The 19,684-nt window shown below is 41.0% G+C and overlaps 1 protein-coding gene across 2 annotated transcripts in view; it reads left to right on the forward strand.

Annotated features, from left to right (window-relative positions):
* Positions 1 to 6,199: 6,199 nt before the first annotated feature.
* Positions 6,200 to 19,684, forward strand: part of AGPAT5 (1-acylglycerol-3-phosphate O-acyltransferase 5) — a gene marked incomplete at its 5' end in the record, with an annotated part of 58,522 nt that continues 45,037 nt past the window's right edge. The window contains 2 exons of one of the 2 annotated variants that reach the window (XM_080342278.1): positions 6,200 to 6,418; positions 6,742 to 6,807. In XM_080342278.1, the coding sequence (XP_080198404.1) occupies positions 6,200 to 6,418; positions 6,742 to 6,807 (285 nt within the window). The remainder of the gene's footprint in view (positions 6,419 to 6,741; positions 6,808 to 19,684) is intronic. The other variant, XM_080342279.1, reaches the window with a different exon arrangement.

The raw sequence follows: 19,684 nt of genomic DNA on the forward strand, positions 1-19,684 counted from the left end.
ATTTTACAAAACCCTGATTTAGAAAAACCTTTCGGTGTGCACAACACCCCCTCATGTAGATGCAGAACACACTTCTCCCTCTGCCTACTCCAGTTTCCTACAGCCAGCAGCACACCAGGTGCACATCACCAGGGATCCCTCATTTGCTTTCCCAAATAGTCTGGCCTGGGGACTAAGACCCACTCCTTAACATGGGTCACAAAGGACAACATCGACTTAACTTATGAGACTGGAAACTTTTGTTTTTTTTTTTTCCACATCTGAAAATTTTGTTTCTTTGGGGTTTTGAGTAGCTCCATCATTTAGAAAAATGTGTGAAACCTGTATTTGCTAATATCATTCACTGCTTCTCATACACACCTGTCTATCCTACCAGAGACAACTGGCTCTTCCCTCATCAGCAGCACCACCGTAAAGGAGCACAGACTAGGGAAGGACTACTGGGGTCGTCAAATCCCAGTCATCTGCTATCTCAGAACCATGTCATATAATCCGTTTATAACGATATCAGGCTCCACCTTAAAACTACTTAGGCTTTGTTGCCTCTCTACACCTGTTGGGAAGCTCTCATTTCCAAAAGACAAGCTTCTATCATCTAATACAAACACCTAGTATTAATCCTTCAGTGCATCAACTTGCATTTTGCACAATTACATTTAATCCCAATTCCATTTCTCCTGTTCTCATCTACCCTGTTAACCTTCGGTGGTTTACCTTTACAGACCTGCATCAGGAAGGATGTAAGTTTAAGGAGTTTATTTGATACTCAAGAACTACATTATCATTTTGCTGATAAATAGAAAAAGCTCTACTATCCCGGAGAGGTTACAGTGACCTTGCTTGTTAGCTCAAAAAAAGAAAATATGCACTCACTTTCCATTAAATGAGTGTGCTGGCATCTTCTGCTAGAAGTGAAGTGCAAAGTTAAATTGCAATAATACATCACCAGAGGATTACAAAAGGAAGTGTTGAGGTAGTTTTCACAAATGCAATTGCGTAGCCAAAAAGAATTCCACTATATTAACCAATGTAATTTTAACCTAATATATTAATGTAAGAAGCAATATGGTTACAAAATACTTCTAAGAACTGGCACAGCAGATAAAAAAAAAAAAAAGATAAAAAATATAAGTAAGGCTAATTTTCTGCAGCTTTCCGCCACTGTGTTTCTGGAAATTCTGCCTCTGGCGTAACTGCCACCCCTGTCAAAATGAGCAAGCTCAGCAACTTAGAAAAACAGGAATGATTACTTTGTTTCTCTTTAAGCGGGCCTGAAGCTGTGATAATAATTTCATTGTGTCCACAGGTGAACCAACATGCCGCAGGCACCATTGCCATTAGGGGCAGATGTTCCTCTCCCATCTGTCCTCACCCAGCTACTCTGCCCTGTGCCATTAGCAAATAACAATAACACAGACCTACTTTTTGTGGTCATGTCATTACAGAAAACATTTAACAGTACCAGGCTCAAGACCAGTCTTTGAGGAACTCTGCTTTCACCCTATTTCTCTTTTCTCTTTAGTAATTTCCTCACCTTTCCTACAGTTCTAATGCTAATCTTCAAGTTCTCCACCTTAATGAATAATTTTCCATGTGGTATTGTATCAGGTCCTCCACAGGAGCTGACAACTCTATTGCATTTTTTCAGTTATCTTATTAAAGATACCAAGTTTGTCTGGCATGAACTACCACTGCCAAATGCAATTTACATTTTATCCTCTTTTACAGCAACTTTAGTCTCTTTAATACTTTTTTCCATTAAAAGTAGATTTTAAAGTCCTGTGAAGTCAGACTGACAAGCTATCCAGAATTCCTTTCCTAAATATAGCACCATGTATTGACATAATTGAAACCTTGCAAGCTGCAGAATCAATGTTATCTGTTTTCTTCAAGCATGCAGCTCATTCTGCCTACCCTCAGCAGACCATGAAAGCACTGTTGGTAGATGAGCAGTAATTTCAGAAGTCAATAAATTCCTCCATCAGGCATTTCAAACAGGTTAATGAGAAATTAATACATTTTATATTGCCTGAAGTAGAATTGGATAACTTCACTTATTTGCATTTACTCTGGATTGTATTACCAATCACTGTTGTACCCACGTAGCAGCTCCCTGCAGGCCCTTTAGTGCAATAAGAACATAATTTCTTCAGTCTGTGATGTTGATTCCCAGCTATGTTTCTGAATTATCTTTTCCAGATCTTTGAACAGATACTTCAAATTATTATGTATGAGAGGATGAGCTAGGTTTACCTCACAAAGAGTAGGTCTACAGCATATTATGCCCCTGGTTTTAGAGTCCACAGTATACGTGGGAGTTTGTCCTTCCTTATTCTACTGCAGCCGCCTTTAAGAGAACACCATTGCTCTTTCTTGACTTGAGCAATGTGTCTGGTCTTTCAAGGCTGGGAACTGTGATGAACACATTGTAGAAATCAGTGAAAGGACTAACTGTAACTGCTCTTTTGGCCTTCTTTCTACATGGTTTATTGCTTCTTAAACAGAGGGCTACACTTCTCCTTTGTCTAACGCAATGTGCCAGTATTAAAGCAAAAGACAGTCCTGCTCTGAAAAGCTGGATAGAGAAAGGTAATTTTTTTTTTTTCCAGAAGACTGTGTTATTTCAGAATATGGTTCCTTTCTGTTGGGAAAAATTCCCTATTTAGAAAAAAAAAAAAAAAAAAGGCGTGAAATTGTGGCTCCAGGGAACTGGAGGCGGCCTGCCCCAGAGTCACAAGCAATGGGAGTCCCCACGCAGCGGGCTGCCTGCCCCGCAGCTGTGGACACTGAGGGCTCCAGCTCTCAAGGAAGAAGGAGCCTGGAAGCCCTGAGAGCCAGGGCTCCCGGCACTTCCCAGATCTCTGCCAAGGAACCAGGTCAGCAAGCTGTCAGGAAGCTGGGTAGGGTTCTCATTGAAACACTAGATTTTGATGAGTCAGCAAACGCTCAATTAAAAACATGTCAGAATTTTTCCAACCAGCTCTACTTGCAATCTAAACAAATAAAGGGTGTGGGGAGGAAATACTATCCTTATTTTACACCAGAGGGACTGAGGCACAGAGATATGAAGTAACTTAAGCCAGGTGCTATAGACAGTCCACAGTCAGGAGGCAAACTTAGATTCCATGCCGTCCCTTAATCACAAGAGTATCCTTCCTCTAAGCTTAATTAATTTGCCATTACAACGACCTTGTGAGGTATTACTTTCATTTTATAATTGGGAAACCAAAATAACTTGTACAACAGCAGTTAGGAAGCCTGTATCTGAGCCAGGACTTGAGCCCAATGTTCCTAAAGCTGTTAAGCTTTAGTAGCAAGCCTACGTGTTTCTTTCTTGAACAAGGTACACAGTCAAGATACAGTCAACCTTGGATGGCCTTACTTATCTAATTGTACTAATTGCAACAATGGCATAGATTCCTACAGCAAAATACTTCTGTGCTACTGTCTTGTTATACTGAAGCCACACTGTTCACACAAAAATGCTTGCTTACTATGAACAAAGCCCTCAGATTTGGTTGTGGGTAGTACAGAACTAAAACTTTAGATAGAAGGAGGTAACTAATGCTTCCATACACACTCATATGTATGTATATTTGAGTTCAACTGGCTTTCCTGGTTCTGCTAAACACGAGAAGCTGTATCTATATCTAGGTGCATCACATTAGCTCTTTTACCAAGTCTTTTATGATCCCAGATTTCTTAGGCTTCTGTAGGTAAATATTAATTCAGCACTCAGCTGGATTTCCACTTTGAACACAGCAAGAACTGTAGCATCACCTGTTATTTAAGTCAGTTCAGTTTTTATTAACAGGTTTTCATTTCAAACGTCAGAGGTCTTGTCTTTGTTGTTTCCGTATGTTTAAAATTTGGGGTCAAAATCTCCTAAACTGCACTCTTTCAGGGAATACAGCTATGGAAAAGTGTTATTCTGCTGGTGTTAGTATCTTCATAACTTTTTTCTTTTCTCCTTCTTTTGGCCTTTGAACAAGAAATTGAAATTTGATGAGGTAGTGAGTAGCATTTAAGCTATGGACATGTCATCTGCTGCTGCTGTGAAAATTGGCTCAAAGTTGGAAAAATCACAGACCTTTGATAAAGCTGCTCATAAGTGCATAACAGAGAACCCGGAGTTTATCAGCTGAAATGCACGAACCCTGTTCTTTCTGAACAGGCTGTATAGCTGCTGTCCTTTCTGAGAGACGACATGTTTTGTCCACTTTGGGCTGCCCAAGGACCAGCTGGAGGGCCACAGTACCTTATCGCTGCCATGTCCTCAGTGCTCTCCCTGCCTGTACTCAAGTGCCACAGAGGAAGAGGCCACCCAAGTTACATATGAAGGAAATGAGAGCTTGACCAAAGGAGGGGGAAAAGGAAAACTGCTGGTCAAGGGTGAAGAGACTGAGAATTGCTGAGGAAAGACTGGACTGAGACCAAGTAGGCAGGAAGTAAAAATTAGAGTCGCTCAAGCAAGGAGACTTTGACATACAGAAGAGTGGATAACAGGATTAGGAGCTCTCAAGGGAAATTAAGAGCAAACTAGGATTCACTAGGAAAAAAAGAGACTGACATTGTGGGAGAATGTGAATGGGATGCACAGGAGTCATGGGAGTAGAATTAGCTAGGTTTGCCTGGGAAGGAGATTGGGAAAAAAACATGTAAAGACAGAGCAGAGCTGAGAACAAAGGATGTGTTTTGGAAAGGAGACTGAGAGCTTGATGGGTGAAGGCTGGAAACAGGGCAAGGCGAAAACTTGGAGGCAGATGAAAGGTGATAGGGATCCAGCCTGACGCAAAAGAATCTGTGTTCATTAAAACACTCTTTCCTCCATGACTTGTAAAATCTTGAGAATCGTCATTTCTCTAGGGTCATCAAATATGTTTTAGAACTGTTGGCAAAGTGTGTTTTTCCTTCTTTACTAATCTGATTTATTAAATGGTGACGTATTATACTAGACCTGTGGCAGAGAATCTGAAAGCTATTTTTATACATCAGTCCTGTGAGAATGAGCATAATGTCTCACATGAAATTTTGGGATTTTAGTTTTGGTAAAGGAAGAATCACTTGCAAAGTGAAACTAAAAGTTAGCAAATGCCATAGGTAATGCTGGCTGTGCTTGCAAGACAGAAGTTACAGAACAGCTTTCCTACGGGGCAAAACTGAGTCTTGAAAACAGGAAACCTAGAAGGGATATTACAGAGATCTTTAAAAATCATGAGTGGCACAAATAAGAGAGCAGGAAGGGATTTTCTGTCTCTTTCAATACCAGCTCTAAGGTACATAAAATGAAACTACAATGAGACAGGTTCAGCACAAAAGGAGATTATTCTACTGCTTGCCAAAGGCCTTTTTCTTCAAAAGTAGCTGTTGCATCTGGTTGTTGCTGTAAGCAGGTTAACGGGAGTCAGAGCAGAACGGATGCTGGGCACATAGTTGCCTGCTTTCCTGAGAACATGCCAACAGGTGAGCATGAAATGCATACAAATCCCTGACCATGGCTGTGGTTGTAGCTGGTAACAGTAACAAGCAAGAGTTTTCTTAGTGCTTCACTTTAGACTCACAGCAGGAGCGGGAGTAAAGGGGAAAAAAAAAAAAAAAAAAAAAAAAAGTGTTTTATTTTTACTGCTAATCAATTTTAAGTGCAGGTGCCCAAATCCACATGGCGCCAAGCAGCTCTCCACCGCAGCATGGGGGAGCAGCCCGGCACCCCCGCCTCAGGGGTTTGCTGTAGCCGGTTACTGCGCACTGGAGCCCAAGCGGGAGGAACGGGGCACAGGCCCGGGCCCAGTCCCGCTCCTGCGTATCCCCCACGGGCTGCCTGACGGGCCCAGACAGGCTCCGGCTCCGGCTCCGGCTCCGGCTCCGGCTCCGGCTCCGGCCCCGGCCCCCCAGGCCTGGCGAGGCGGAGCCACGGCGCCGCCCGCCCACCCCGGAAGTCAGCCCTCAGCGGCCGAGCGGCCGCCTTCCTGCCGGCGCGGCTCCTCCTCCGGCCGGGCAATATGGTGGCGGAGGCGGCGCAGGGGGGACGGTGAACAGGCGCCGGTGTCCTCTCCCTGCCTAACGGCGGCCACCGCCGCTTTCCCGCCCGCCCGGCGGGTGTGCCCAGCGCGGCTGGCGATGCGGTCGGCGGGGCCGCCGGGCTGTGAGTGAGCGCGCTGCCCATGTGGGTGTCCCGGTGAGGCCGGGGGGCAGCGGGAAGATGCTGCTGTCGCTGGTGCTGCACACGTACTCCATGCGCTACGTCCTGCCCGCCGCGGTCATGATGGGCACGGCGCCCACCTACATGCTGGCCTGGGGCGCCTGGCGGCTGCTCTCCGCCGTGCTGCCCGCCCGCTTCTACCGCGAGGTGGACGACCGCCTCTACACCATCTACCAGAGCATGGTGCTCTTCTTCTTCGAGAACTACACGGGCGTGCAGGTGAGCCGGGTGGGGAGGGCCCCCTGGGGACACGTTGGGGAGCGGCCATCGGTGGGGTCGGCCCCGCGGCTCTGGGCTCCTGCCGGCCGGCGCCCACCCCCTGTGCCTCCTCTCAGGCCGTGGGGCAGGCGGGGGCGGTTCGGCTCGGAGGGCCCGCTCGCCGCCATGCAAGGTCGGCGCGGAGGAGCAGGTGTGGGCTGTGGCCTTCCTAACCCCGGGCCGGCGGGGGCTGCGGGCTCGCTGGGGACGGTCACGTTTCACAGCCGCTGTGGCTCCTCCGGTGATGCTTTTCATGGGGTGTCGGTGTTGTGTTCGTTTTGCAGGTTGGGAAGATGGAAGGGATTGCGACATCGGTCATGCTCTGTCAGCACTCAATGGCAGCCTCCCTGGTACACCTGAACGCTGTGGGCTGTGTTGTACATATGTAGTATTAAATTAGTAGCAGATAAGAAAATCAACTCTAATCATAGAATCATTTGGTCAGAAGAGACCCTCAGGATCACCATAACCAAACTCCAGCACTAAACCATGTCCATAAGAGCCTCATCTATACATCTTTTAAACGCCTCCAGGGACAGTGACTCTACCATTTCCCTGGGCAGCCTGTTCCAATGCTTCATAACCCTTTCCATGAAGAAATGTTTCCTAATATCCAATCTGAACGTTCCCTGGTGCAACTTGAGGCCAATTCTTCTTGTCCTGTCACTTGCTACTTGGAAGAAGAGATCAACACCCTCCATGCTACAACCTCTTTTCTGGTAGTTGTAGACAGTCTCTCCTCAGCCTTCTTCTCTCCAGGTTAAACAGCCCCGGTTCCGTCAACTGCGCCTCATGAGACCTGTGCTCCAGGCCCTCGTAATTATACTTAATACACCTATGAGTTTTTAATAGATTACCCTACCTCTAAATTAGTGCAGCATCTCAGTTCTCATGCAGGCTGCCCACTGTCAGTCTTTTGCCATTAAATTTTGGATCAGCCATGAATTGCAATTATTCAATACCTCAGAAACTGAAGTCCAAGGTTTCAGGTTAATAAGTTGAAATTGGAGGCCTCTCTTGTGTGACCTGAGGGGTATTTGCATTCAAGTAATAATACTTCAATAGTCTCCCAAAGTGTTAAATGTTTGAGAGGTTATGTATTTTTCTGTAATTTTAGAAGTATATAAGGAGACTTAATTCTACTTTAAAAAAATAATTATGTAAATTTCAGTGCTTGCTGCACTTAAACCTGACTTTCAAAACTGTCCGGGTGTACAGAACTGTATTTGAAGTTAGCGTCAGCTGTAGGTGCTTGAGAGTGAAGAACAAGTGCTTACGTGTTAACTGGCGGGTGACAGAGCTGGTACAAAGAGGCCCTTTTTCATATTTACAGCTAAAGCATTAACCCACTGTCTTACGAGCAGGGAGGGAACTGGGGCTGGATATTGGGAGACGTTTCTTCACGGACAGGGTTGTGAAACATTGGAACAGGCTGCCCAGGGAAGGGGTGGAGTCACCATCCCTAGAGGTGTTTAGAAGATGTATAGATGAGGCTCTTAGGGACGTGGTTCAGAGTCAGGTTGTGGTCAGACTCGATGATCTTAAAACTGTCTTCTAACCAAAATGATTCTATGATTTCTTTCACAATCAGGTTAGGTGCCCCCAAATTTCCACTTGAGCTGTAGGCCACAGCTCATGCCTGTTCTCTTGGAAAGCCCCAAAGTCAGCTAAAGATAGAAGAATTGCACAGTTTGAGGTCAAGGTGAATAGGATGGATACAAAATGGAAGTTAGATCTCCTTTTAATGGTAATTAGTTTCTTATTCAGGTTGTAACTCATGTAACTTCACCCTTGCGTCTTGTCCAAATTCGTTAACTTGTGAACTGGTGATTCACATGCCTGTTTGGGTGGTGTTGTGTTTTTTGTTTGATCATGGGTTTTTTTGTTTTGTTTTTTTGAAAAGGGGAGCAGTGATTCACAGATTAAGTACTTACTTCTTTATCTGCCTTTTTATGTAGCATCTTTAATGCAGGTATCTTGATGTGTAGTAACACTTTGGTCATTAGCTGCAGTAGCAGTATAGTAGTTTAATTTAACCTGTTTAAAGAATGAGAGACAAAAATCAGGATATAAATTGTAACAAAAAAGTTACTCTAATTTCATACAAAGAGTGTGTGCAGGGTAGCAATCACTTTGAACTTTTGATAAGAACTTTTATCAAAAGTAATGCCTGATGTAAAGGTACAAAAAGGAACATGCTAACCAAGATAAAAAAACAAAAAGGCAATCATTGCCTGTTGACCTCTGTTTTCTTTTGTTCCATTGATAGAACTTCATCCACACACAAAAAATTGCTGGAAGACAGTACAGGTGATCACTTATGGCAATATTAAAAGAGATGCTTTGTCACAGTGAGCAACAGATGATATTATGAGAAGAGATGATATATGCAAAGCTGAAATAAAGGGCAATAGAAACAAAAAAGAGAGCCCACAAAGCCAAAGTGTCATTTGTCATAGGATAAATAGTAACTGAGACTGAAAGGTAAATACAAACAGGGAAAATATGATGCATATGTGGAGAGGCAAGAGGCAGAATCCTTAAAATTCATGTATCGTTTAACTGGAAGATATTTCCACATTTGTTTAAGGAGGAGAAACAAAGTGTCCTTTGGACCTAGACCTACTCTTGTGAACAGTGACCACGCTTAACTTGAAACTCACAATGGAAAGTTAAGTATGTGCCTGAGTGTTTGAGATTGGAATGGTAACCTGAGAGCTACTGTGAACTGGCTGTTTTAAGCATGTAATTAGATGAAGAAGTCATTAAACTTAATCCCCCAAAACAATGCTAGAATAGTAATTTGTGTGGTTTCATAAAGGCAGCTGTATAGCTTTACCATTATTAAGGCATTGTAATAGCCATGGGAGAGAGGAATTCCGCAACTCTTTCAGGTCTATTAATTTATTCAATCGATTGAAATGTACTGGGATATTTTTTTTTAACTGCATAAATGGGAGGCCAACAATGTCATCCATCAGAATACTGGGTCTTGTTGCAGAGTCTCACTGAAGTTGTTAGGATTATACTGGTGCCTAAGTGGCTTACTGAAGCAAAGCCTTAAGTGACTTTTTCTTAGCACTGCCACCGTCTTGCCCTATAGAAGAAAATCTTTAATGTTACGTACTGTTTAGCACTCCAAGCCAGTTGTGAATATTTGAGATGTCTGATGTTAAAATAATTTTGCTGAAATTCCAAGTACTGTGAGTGGAGCCTTAATAGATTAAAGTTGGTTTGGATCATGAACAGATTATTTTTTGACTGAATGAAATACTAGTGTATCTTGATACTTATTTTTCTATTTATCTGTCAGGAAGTTACGTTTCTGTGTATAATCTACTGTTAGTCCATCAAGTATCTGAATTGGTCACCCCCTCATGATGTATTAAGTCGCCATCTCTGGAGGTATTTAAAAGACATGTAGATGAGGTTCTTAGGGGCGTGGTGCAGAGGTGGACTTGGCAGTGTTAGGTCAACAGTTGGACTCAGTGATCTTAACGGTAATTTCCAACCAAATGATTCTATGATTCTGTTTTTCTTTATTCTCCTTGACTTGGATGTCTTTAGCCAAGTTTATTAAACCAAAAACTTTAGTTCATGGTAGGAAGGCATTTTTATCTTTGTAGCAAATGCTTTTCAGTTGTTTAATGTAGCTAAATAAGGTGATAGCCAGAACCACATGACAGAAGATTTTGAAAGACTAATAATTCCTTTTCTCTTAAGTACTGGACTTGAGATCTAAAATAATTACAGAGCTATAATTGCTGTGAACCCTTAATGAGTGTTTATATTCTAGAGAGTGGCTCATGAAGCAACTGTAACAGCTTATTACTTTCTCATACTGTAAATACTACCTAAAAGAACTTGAACTAAGATGGAAACAGTTTAGGTTTCCCAATAACATTAGAATTCTGTTAATGGATTGCCAAAAATGGCCTTTTAGCTGACTATCCTGCAAGAGTTGGCTGCAGAAAATTGAATAGCCAGTATTTAGAGTACAAAAAGCAATCCAGAAAATACCATTGCTGTAAATGAGGTAAACTGAACAAAATCAGTATAACTATAAAGTGAAATCCTATAATGCTGTGTTTGTCAGTGCAATTACAGTTTAGCAGATATCCATTAATTTTATTAGGGAGCTATAAATATGTAAAATTAATCTATATGTGGCATTATGACAGTTCTGTTCAACCGTCTACAGGATTATAAACTTACAGCGATGAAAATCTGTAAAGGTGGTCTGTTGGAAATGACATAGAGAGAATGGCCCTACTTTGGCCCTGTGCTGCTTTTTAATGCAAATGCGATGGTGTTGCCTTGTGCTACATTACTCGTGTCTAGAAAGAATATATACAAGATGCTTGAACTCTGTGTTAAGCGAGTAGTAAGTCTTGGAGAGCAAAGGGTGTTAATTTTATCAGTGATGAGCCAAAGCAGTCACTGACACAAACAGGTGCAACTAAAGCACTTTGGAGACTTGCATTTGCTTGTGTTAATAGTAGATGTGGCTGCAAGTTTCTAAATTATCAAGTAGCCTGTGAACAGTGGTTGTGTTACTGCTCTTGTCTTTACTGTGTTGAGAAAGTCAGTTCTCTTATATTTCATACAGACAATAAACAGTTGCATCTTGGCATAGAATGCGAAAACCCAAGTGACTGCAAATGTGCCTGTGATTAGGATGGTTGAAGGACTGAAAGGACTAGTAATTCAGTATGATGAATGCTGTCATCTCTCTGTGACCCTTAGCATCTTATCCCAGTATCTGTCAGGGTGATGAAATTAATGCCCATTGTGTTTGTGCACATGTTTTGGATCAGATGAGAACTAAATGTTCTTCAACTCCTTTTTGTTGTAATTGCGTTTGCTATTTTGTATTGAGTGGCGGTGAAGAAATAATAATGAAATCATCACTCAGACTGCTTCCTAAAGGATCATTTTCCATCTGAAGGGTTTTAACAATTGAGTAAAATCCATGACTGAATTAATGTGCATGGATTTTGTTCAGTGCTTGTGTCAGCTCTTCCCTGCCCTCACTTCCTGCTGAATAGGAGTTTTTGGAATTGGTGCTTTCATTAAAGGCATTATGAAATTCTGGTTTTCATTGTCATTATGGGACTCTGGAAGGGCTGTGAGAATCAGATGCTACTTCAGTGTTGTTTAGCAGACCTGTACTATTTCTAACTATTTTAGAAAATAGTGTGATGTTAAACTCTTGACGATGTTTTCCAGCAGAGTAGAGCCTGAGCTGTGTTGGATGTCATGGCTTTTTAGGAAATCTGTGAGGAGAGCTTGGGATGGATGTTTAGTCTTTTAGCTATCGGCCTATTTGCACAGGAAGAGGGGGTTACAAGGTCTGTGCCCATCTCCATTCCCAGGATAGCAGCCAGACAAGGTGACTTTTACTGAGAATACTCCCTGCTTTCTCTTTTGAAGCTGTTCAGCCATCCAACAGGTAATTCGGGAGGGCCTAAGGTGAAAGTGGGAAGCAGAAAAGGCATCACAGGTCTAATGGCCAAGTTGCAGCATATTCATGTCAGAGAGGAACTTCTGGTTGCTGTTGGTGAGGTGAATCGTCATCTCTTAGGAGCCTGGTTCTTTCCAGAGTGGAGCAGCTTCAGAACCAGGTGTCCTCATGGCAGGGTGAACCAGGCTTTCCTGGTTCATCCCGTGCAGCTTCCAGTAGCACCTCTGGCTACTGTCCGCTCATGGTGCTGCTTTGCAAAACTATGTTAGCTGTTGTGGGGCACGTTGAGGTATTTGTAACTTGTCACATCTTTCCAATGGTAGAAATAATGAAATAAAGATCTCGGAGTGATAGAAATTTGGGGTTCAATGCTGTGCAAAGATTGAAAAGGAAGTGTAGAACATCATGAAGTGAATCCCTGCTGTGTAGTAAACTTTTGAAAGAAGCTTTTTATAATGAAATCTTTCTGCTGTGATACGAGCTCCATGAGGATGGTTTACCTTGGCTCATCTTACTAAATATTTCAGGGCACTACTGTCTCCAGGCATATGTGTCTTTCAGAGTATCCAACAAAGTCCTGTGTGTTATAGTAGCAGAAATTAAGTGATACGTGCTAAGCCTCAGGGATGCAGCTTTCATATTCAGATGGATGCCTAATTTTAGACTCTTATGTTCCACTGTGGTGTGAGGCAGCAAAAATAGATACATATAGGTATGTAAGCTTTGTGCTCGGTCTCTTTTATATATTGCAAAAGATATATTTGCATATATCCTAATTCTTGTTCTGTCTGCCTTTAGCTATCGTTCTGAAGGTAAAAATAAAGGCTTTCATGACTCCCATTTGTTGGGAAATCAGCATCAGTTCAGGTATGCTGCAGCTTCTGCCCTGAGGCAATCCAGATATAATTTAGTATGGGGAGATTCCACATTCAGTGCTGGTCCTGATCGTCCCCCGTATCCTGCCTGACGCATGAAAAATAAATATATAAAAACTGAGGTCTGTTAGAAATCAGATACCTCAACCAAAACTGCTGTTTGGGTTCATAAATTAGAAGCTTTGTGAAAATATATGCCTAGCATATATTTTCTAATTAGCAAGTCACAACTGAATCTGAATTTTATATCAGCTTTATCAAGTAGAGTCTGCAATTTAAAACTAATATTTATGTCTACATTTTAAAGTTAGCTACATATATTTATGAAAAAGCCAAGTATTTGTCAGGTAGAAAGAGCTAAGAAGTCAAAAGGCAGGTTTGAATGCACTTAGAAATTCTGATTCCAACTATTTGGCCAGTAAGTTTTATAATCTAATGGTTTGATTTTAAAATTTTCTATTTAAAAATGTATTAATTTGAATGTTGTAAGATTTATAGTATATTCAGTTCTTAATATAAATTGTCCTGATTTTGCATAATTTGTTACATTTGAAAATACAAACAGTATTTATCACTTAAAAAAAAAAAAAAATCAGCTTTGAAAAAAAAACCAACCAAACAAACAACCAAACAAAAAAACCTGCACGGGTTTGATAGATTTTCCTCTTTTTGCATTTGTCTGTGTTTGGGTAGATATTGGGCCATGGAGTTTCACAGTGCTCTTCCATGCCCTTTCATTTTGCTTACATAATACATCCAGATACTTTATGTAAGGATGATTGTTAATTGAGAAGTATTTTTTTCTCCTGGTACTCTACCATCAGTCACTGTTCTTGCTAAGAGAATATTCTATTCATAGTTCAGTATTTGACTCCAGTTCTTTCAAACTATTTACCTCAGGCTTACAGGGAATCTTCTTTTCCTCAGTTTTATTTGTGTTAGATAAAGTAGGCTCAGATGTCAGGGATTTTGACATTGCAATTATGAGGAAGCGTATCTTCTCGGGGAAAAATGATTCTTTAATCTTTATTCTGTCAATTTGAATTTATACTATGAAGAGATTTGGGATAAAAAAGCAGGGAAATTATTTTCTTTTGTTCATTTCATTGCTGTCACATATTATTACTTGTTATCTTCCCTGTTACAACTAGCTCCTCAGTGTGGGATTAAGAAATCATATCATTTATGCTAGTTTGATTTTCTTGTTGGTTTTTTGTTTGGTTTTTTTTAATGTAAAATCAGCCACCCGTGATCTGGTCACATCTGAATCTGTACTTGAGTGCGTATCTAAATGCATAGAAAAGTAATTATTTTGGATGACTTTGAACTGTATTGTGGTAGTTGTGGTAGTTTTTCCTTTGACACTTACAGATTGACTTGAAGACTTGTCCCATCCCATTTTCTAATGCTCCTTGGGATTGTGAGCACATGCAAGGCCATGTGTTTCTTTTGGCACAAGCAAACATGGTGCACAGTCCCAAGCAGCTGCAGGTGAACTGGCTTATTCACACACTGTGGTGGTGTGCAGATATTGGAGTGATTTTAACAGTGGCTATTTTTTGGGGCTGATTCACGTTTACAGTGTTCAGGTCTGGAGGCTGATAAGTTGCAGCTTGCTCAGATACCTGCCTGTGTGTTCTCTTCTGCTGTGTAGTGATTCCTTTGCCTCACCATGAAAGTCCGTAGTGCTTAAATTCTAAGTACTTACTGTAAATAAAGCGCGAAGGAGCCTTCAAAAAATCTTATTGCGCAGTCACAAGCAGAGGACACAGAGGTTTCTTAATCTTCCCCTTTCCCATGCGTGTTGGCTCATTGATAACTTCACACCGGTACTGTCTGTACTTCATACAAATGCTTGTACGAGTATTACAGATAAAGATAGGTTTGACTCCTGGTTGGAGTCCTTGACATTTGGAAGCAAAGTTCCTATTAGAAAGAGCTCTAGCTAGGGGACACTGCAAACTGCCACAAGGATTCCTGCTTCTGCTGGTGTGAGGTGCACAAAGGATGATATTTCCATAATGTGCCAAGGCAACACAGTTGTTATTTTAAGGGGGATGGATGGGATAGGACATGGACAATAAACAGTAGTTACATTAAATGTGGGTCACTCTTTCCTTTCTTTTAAGGAAATTACTAAAATCTGCAGGCAGAAATCTTCAGAGGTGCCAAAGCTTTATGATGGAGACTATTTCTCTCCTAATGAAACATGTGGAATGTTTCCTTTCATTCTTGTGCTAGAAGGCGTGTTCAGGTTTTCTGTAATACCAAGATGCCAGATGTTCAGAAAACCTTCCTGTTGAAATGTCAGCCTATAAATAATCTCCTCTCACATGGGCTATATATATTTGAAATATGTGCAGTACTTATTAAAAAAATGTAATTACTGGTGATTCTATGTTTAAAGTTATTTAGATGCTCTGACTTTGACTTTCCCCAAGTGGTCACTGATTGTAATTGTGACCTGCTTCATGGTCCATGCCATAGAACTGCACTGTAATAAAAAGCAAGTAATTTTCAGAAAGATTCAGTAAATTATTTAGACACTGAAAATAGGAAGGATTTTTTTCAGAAAATCTTAAAATTATGTTCATGATAAGTTCTGCTTTTTTCTCTCACCAAGACTGAAATAGTTACGTTATACAAATGGCTTTTTTTTTAAGGCAGATAGCTAAGGAGTCCAGGCAGGAATGAAGTAATTTTGGGTGCTGAAAGCAAAGTTCCAAATCCATGTATAGCCCTGATCAGAATCCAGAAGCAAAGCTCCTGAATCTACAGAGTACTGACATATGATATTTAACATATGCTGGCAGGACTGGGGACCTCAAAAAAAACCCAAACAAAACAACAAACTTACAGCTTTTTTATTTCTATAAAAACAAACAAAGCCCAAAAGGGAATAAATTATGGTACCTCTCTTTAACTTAATAAGTTAGAGCACAAACTAATATGATGAGATGCATCAGTTCAGTTCTTTCTACATACGCATATCCCCACCATTTCTTTGAAAAAGATTATTTAGCAGTTTGTTTCCAGAAGAGAGAATCCCTGCTCCATAGATGTACTTTCTAACAGCGGTGGGCAGAATGTTAGGATGCGATAGGATTTAGGATCTGCATCTGCTGTCAGTGGGCTGGGTTCTGGCAATGCAAAGCTGGCAGGCTCAGTATCACAGACTTTGTGAATCCTCTTTGCAGCACTGAGCGCCCCTGGCAGCCGAGAGCTCCTGCTTCTGGTCGATGTGCCACGGGCAACCACTGGAATGCTTTTGTTGAATCTAGTCAGGGACTATTGTTTAAATATGCCTAAACTAACTGAAATTGCCCCGACCTACTTGGTATTGTGGGAACTCATTTTCTTTGTAATTAGCCTTTTGCTCAGATTAGAAATTCCAGTTATTATGGATGTTTCCCAGAACTTCTTTGCTCTTCCACGTGCCCCATCTCTAGACAGCAGTCACCACCTGAATCACCCTCTGAATGAGAAGTTGCAAAACTATACACATCTTTCTCTAGGCAATGTTAAAATGATGTGAATAAAGTGGTTTGTAATGTTCTGCTCTAAATAACCATCCAGGATTTTGGGGAGAACTGTGAGGAAAGGCATGTAATGGTGCTGTAAGATCAAGTCCTTCACATCTTAGTCCTCTCTGCAGCATCTGTGAAAGCTGCAGGGGGGTTGGCATTGGAAACAAAACTAGTCCAACTAACACGTGGTATTGCTCATCTGTTGACAAGTGTCTCATTCATTTTACAGGATTGTGTGTGTTTTTTGAAGTTTTTTAGAATTACTGTAACCCTGTTTAAAATATTCAGAATAACAGGGAATATCGGCATCATTTAGTCTCCTGCTGTAGCTGGATGTTCTGCGTACATACTTTTTAGTCAACTTTTCTCTGTAGGAGGCCCTTTCAGCTTTTACTTTAAAATAAGTGTGGTAGAATACGACTCTAAAGCTGTATTTTTACTGACAAGGATATTATAAATATTTATGGTTTAGCTCACAGGGTAACTGCATTTCCTTTAAGATTTTATTGATTCTGGTTCTTCCAGAAGTAGCTTTCCCTTAATTCAGGGTTCGATTATCTTTAATTCAGCTGAGAAACTGTAAAGCCTTTACATTCAGCATCAGAACTAGCCTTCTATACTTGTAGCTAATTACATTGAATGAAGCATAACTACCATGTTTATAACAGTTTGCAAATTTAGACACTAAGACTAAAGGCTGGTATGAAAGCAGACATGTACAAACTTCATACTTAACATCAGATGGTGTGATTCAGTCCTGCATAATCCATATATGTTCCTAATAGATCCTTCTTACAAAAGGGAAATAAAATGGCAGTAACTATTTTTCTTTTTAAGTTCTCCGCTTTCTAGTTCAATCAAGTCAATGATTTAAAAAAAAAAAAAAAAGAATTACATTCAGGAATCTTCTCAATATTTTCATATTCCCCAGAGCTCAGTCTCTTGGCAGTGGTATTCTTCACTGAACTATAGTAAAAGACATAGCTGTAAAATATGTGAGTGAACTCTCTGCTTCAATATTCAATAAAATGGATTGCATTGTGATTTTATGGTTTGATGCTGAGCCTGAACAGCACACTTCAGGCTTGTGCAGTTACATGTTGAACAGATAGTCTCTTTAACTGAAGAGGTTATGAGATGTAGCAATAAGATGACCATTACCTAAAAAACTGTATGACCTTAAACCATTTTTAGAAAAAATATACTTAAATATAAACTTTTTTTTCCAGGTCTAGAGAAACAATTTAAAACTAAACCATGAAAAGGCATTTTGCATACTTTTTTTACTCATATTCCTTATGCTGTAGGCAAGTGAAACCCATATCTGTCAAATGCAAATGAAAGTGCTTCTCTGTCTTCTGTGAAGAAAAGTAAAAGTTTGAAATTCTTATAGTAGGACATCTGAAAACCTGAGAAATTTGTCAGCACCGAGTAAAAGTTCCCCATTTGTATCCTAAGTCTACTTCCTTCTGCTTTCTCTAGAAGCTCAAAGGACTGGTTGTGTCTTCAGACAGGTTTTTAGACTCAGAGAGAATGTAAACAACTTCCCAAAAGACGTTTGCAGCGATGCTGCAGAAGTCAGCTTGCAAAGGGTTTCATGTTGACTTCAGAAGCCGTATTTGGTGGTTGCTTTTGGTGGTTTGTTGGTGCAAGCTTCACCCTTTCACTACAAAATTATATCCAGACTTTTTAACAAACAGATGAGAAATACATCTTATAATACTATTTATTTTAATAAGCACTCACGTTATAGTAGTGCCCAGCTAACAAAGACACTCTTGTCCCAAAGGGCATGCAATGCCAGTTATAAAAGTAGTCAGGAAGAAATAGCTAAATGGAGAGAAGTGTATGTTGTGAGGATAGCAGAGCTGAGTATATAAAATTTGTATGGTTTTTTTTAAATGAAATGCTGATGTCTTGAATGTTCTGTTTCTCCTCTCATCTTCCAGAGGAGGGAAGGAATGTTCTCCTGCTATTATTTTATGCGTATCCTATGCGTTTGTGCTTCATTCCAGTTGCTGTTGCCTGGGCTGGAAGGTGACCTTCTTCCTGATCAGGATGTTGCACCTGCTCTGCGAAGTGCCCCAGTGCACATCAGTTTTGTTGAAGTAACAGCAAAGAAGGGAACATCATTCTGTAATTCATACCTGGTTCCTTCGAATGAAGGGAGGAGGGTTAAGGAACCAGTGTGCTTGTAGATATGTGATAGGACATCAGATGAGATGGACTGAGTTTTTATCACCAATAGCCAGCTGTGTTGCCTTACTGCCACTGAAGCAGAAACACCAGATTTGCTTGCAGGTCAGCTTGTGATCTGCTCACATTATCCAATTATCAATTTAAGGTAATCTCTTTGACAGGAGTTACTTGTGGTCACCAGTTGACCTGCAAGCAGGTCTTCTGATAGTGTGATTACTTTTACCTCTGGAGTTATTTTTGTCATGGCCCTGTTTACTGAGCTGATGTAGCTAAGGATGTGATTAAATGATCTGTTTCATTTTTTTTTGGTGTGTGCAGATTTCACAAACAAGAAATAAATCTCTAAGTTTGGAGTGTCCACCTTTTTGCAGTGAAACCCTATGCAAATTATGAGTTATTCAGGTGTGGCTGCCATGCAGAACTGTTTTACATAGCTATGTGACCTACCATGTGAGTACAGCCCTAGTTGAATATGTTGCACTGCAAAAAGCAGAAGCTGCTCGGGAAGCTGAAACTGATGTCACCAGATCACCCAGGAGCTCCTGTTTGCATGCCTAGATCAATCTGTCAGTGAACTGGTGAATTCTCCCATCAGGAGAACTTGTTGTAACCTCCTGCCAGTGAATCGGAGCTTCATCTGGCCAGAACGCTCCGAGGTGTGCCTTGTGCCCGCTGACTGTGTGACCGTCTTGGTGTGTGGCATCCAGGATAACTGGGTACCAGCCTTCCCACAGCAGCTGTTGGTGTTCGGTTTCCTTTCTTTGAGATCTCACTGAATTGAGTTTGACAGCACTGCTACATAAGCAGATGTGAAACACCCATATCAACAATAACTCTATTACGTCTTATTGTGAACTGGGCTGTGAAACAACCAAAACATGGCTAAAAGCACACATGTTAGTGTTCTATACCTAAGCAGTGTTTACAATGTTAGATTGCAAATCTGCACTTCAAATATGTTCCCTCAAATCTCTGCTTATTTTGGCTTGCTGAGTTGCTCTTCCTTTTAACTTGTTTTCTTTGCTTGACTTCATTGTGCCTTTAAAAAAAAAAAAGAAAAAAGAAAAAAAGAAAAAAACCCCACAAAACAACGAAGCGTCACCTATTCAAATGAATAGGTTCCTTACTTCATTATGGCAGGACATCTATTTTCTCAGTCTTT

Source organism: Nesoenas mayeri, assembly GCF_963082525.1.
Source record: "Nesoenas mayeri genome assembly, chromosome: 3".
Classification (NCBI taxonomy): Eukaryota; Metazoa; Chordata; class Aves; order Columbiformes; family Columbidae; genus Nesoenas; species Nesoenas mayeri.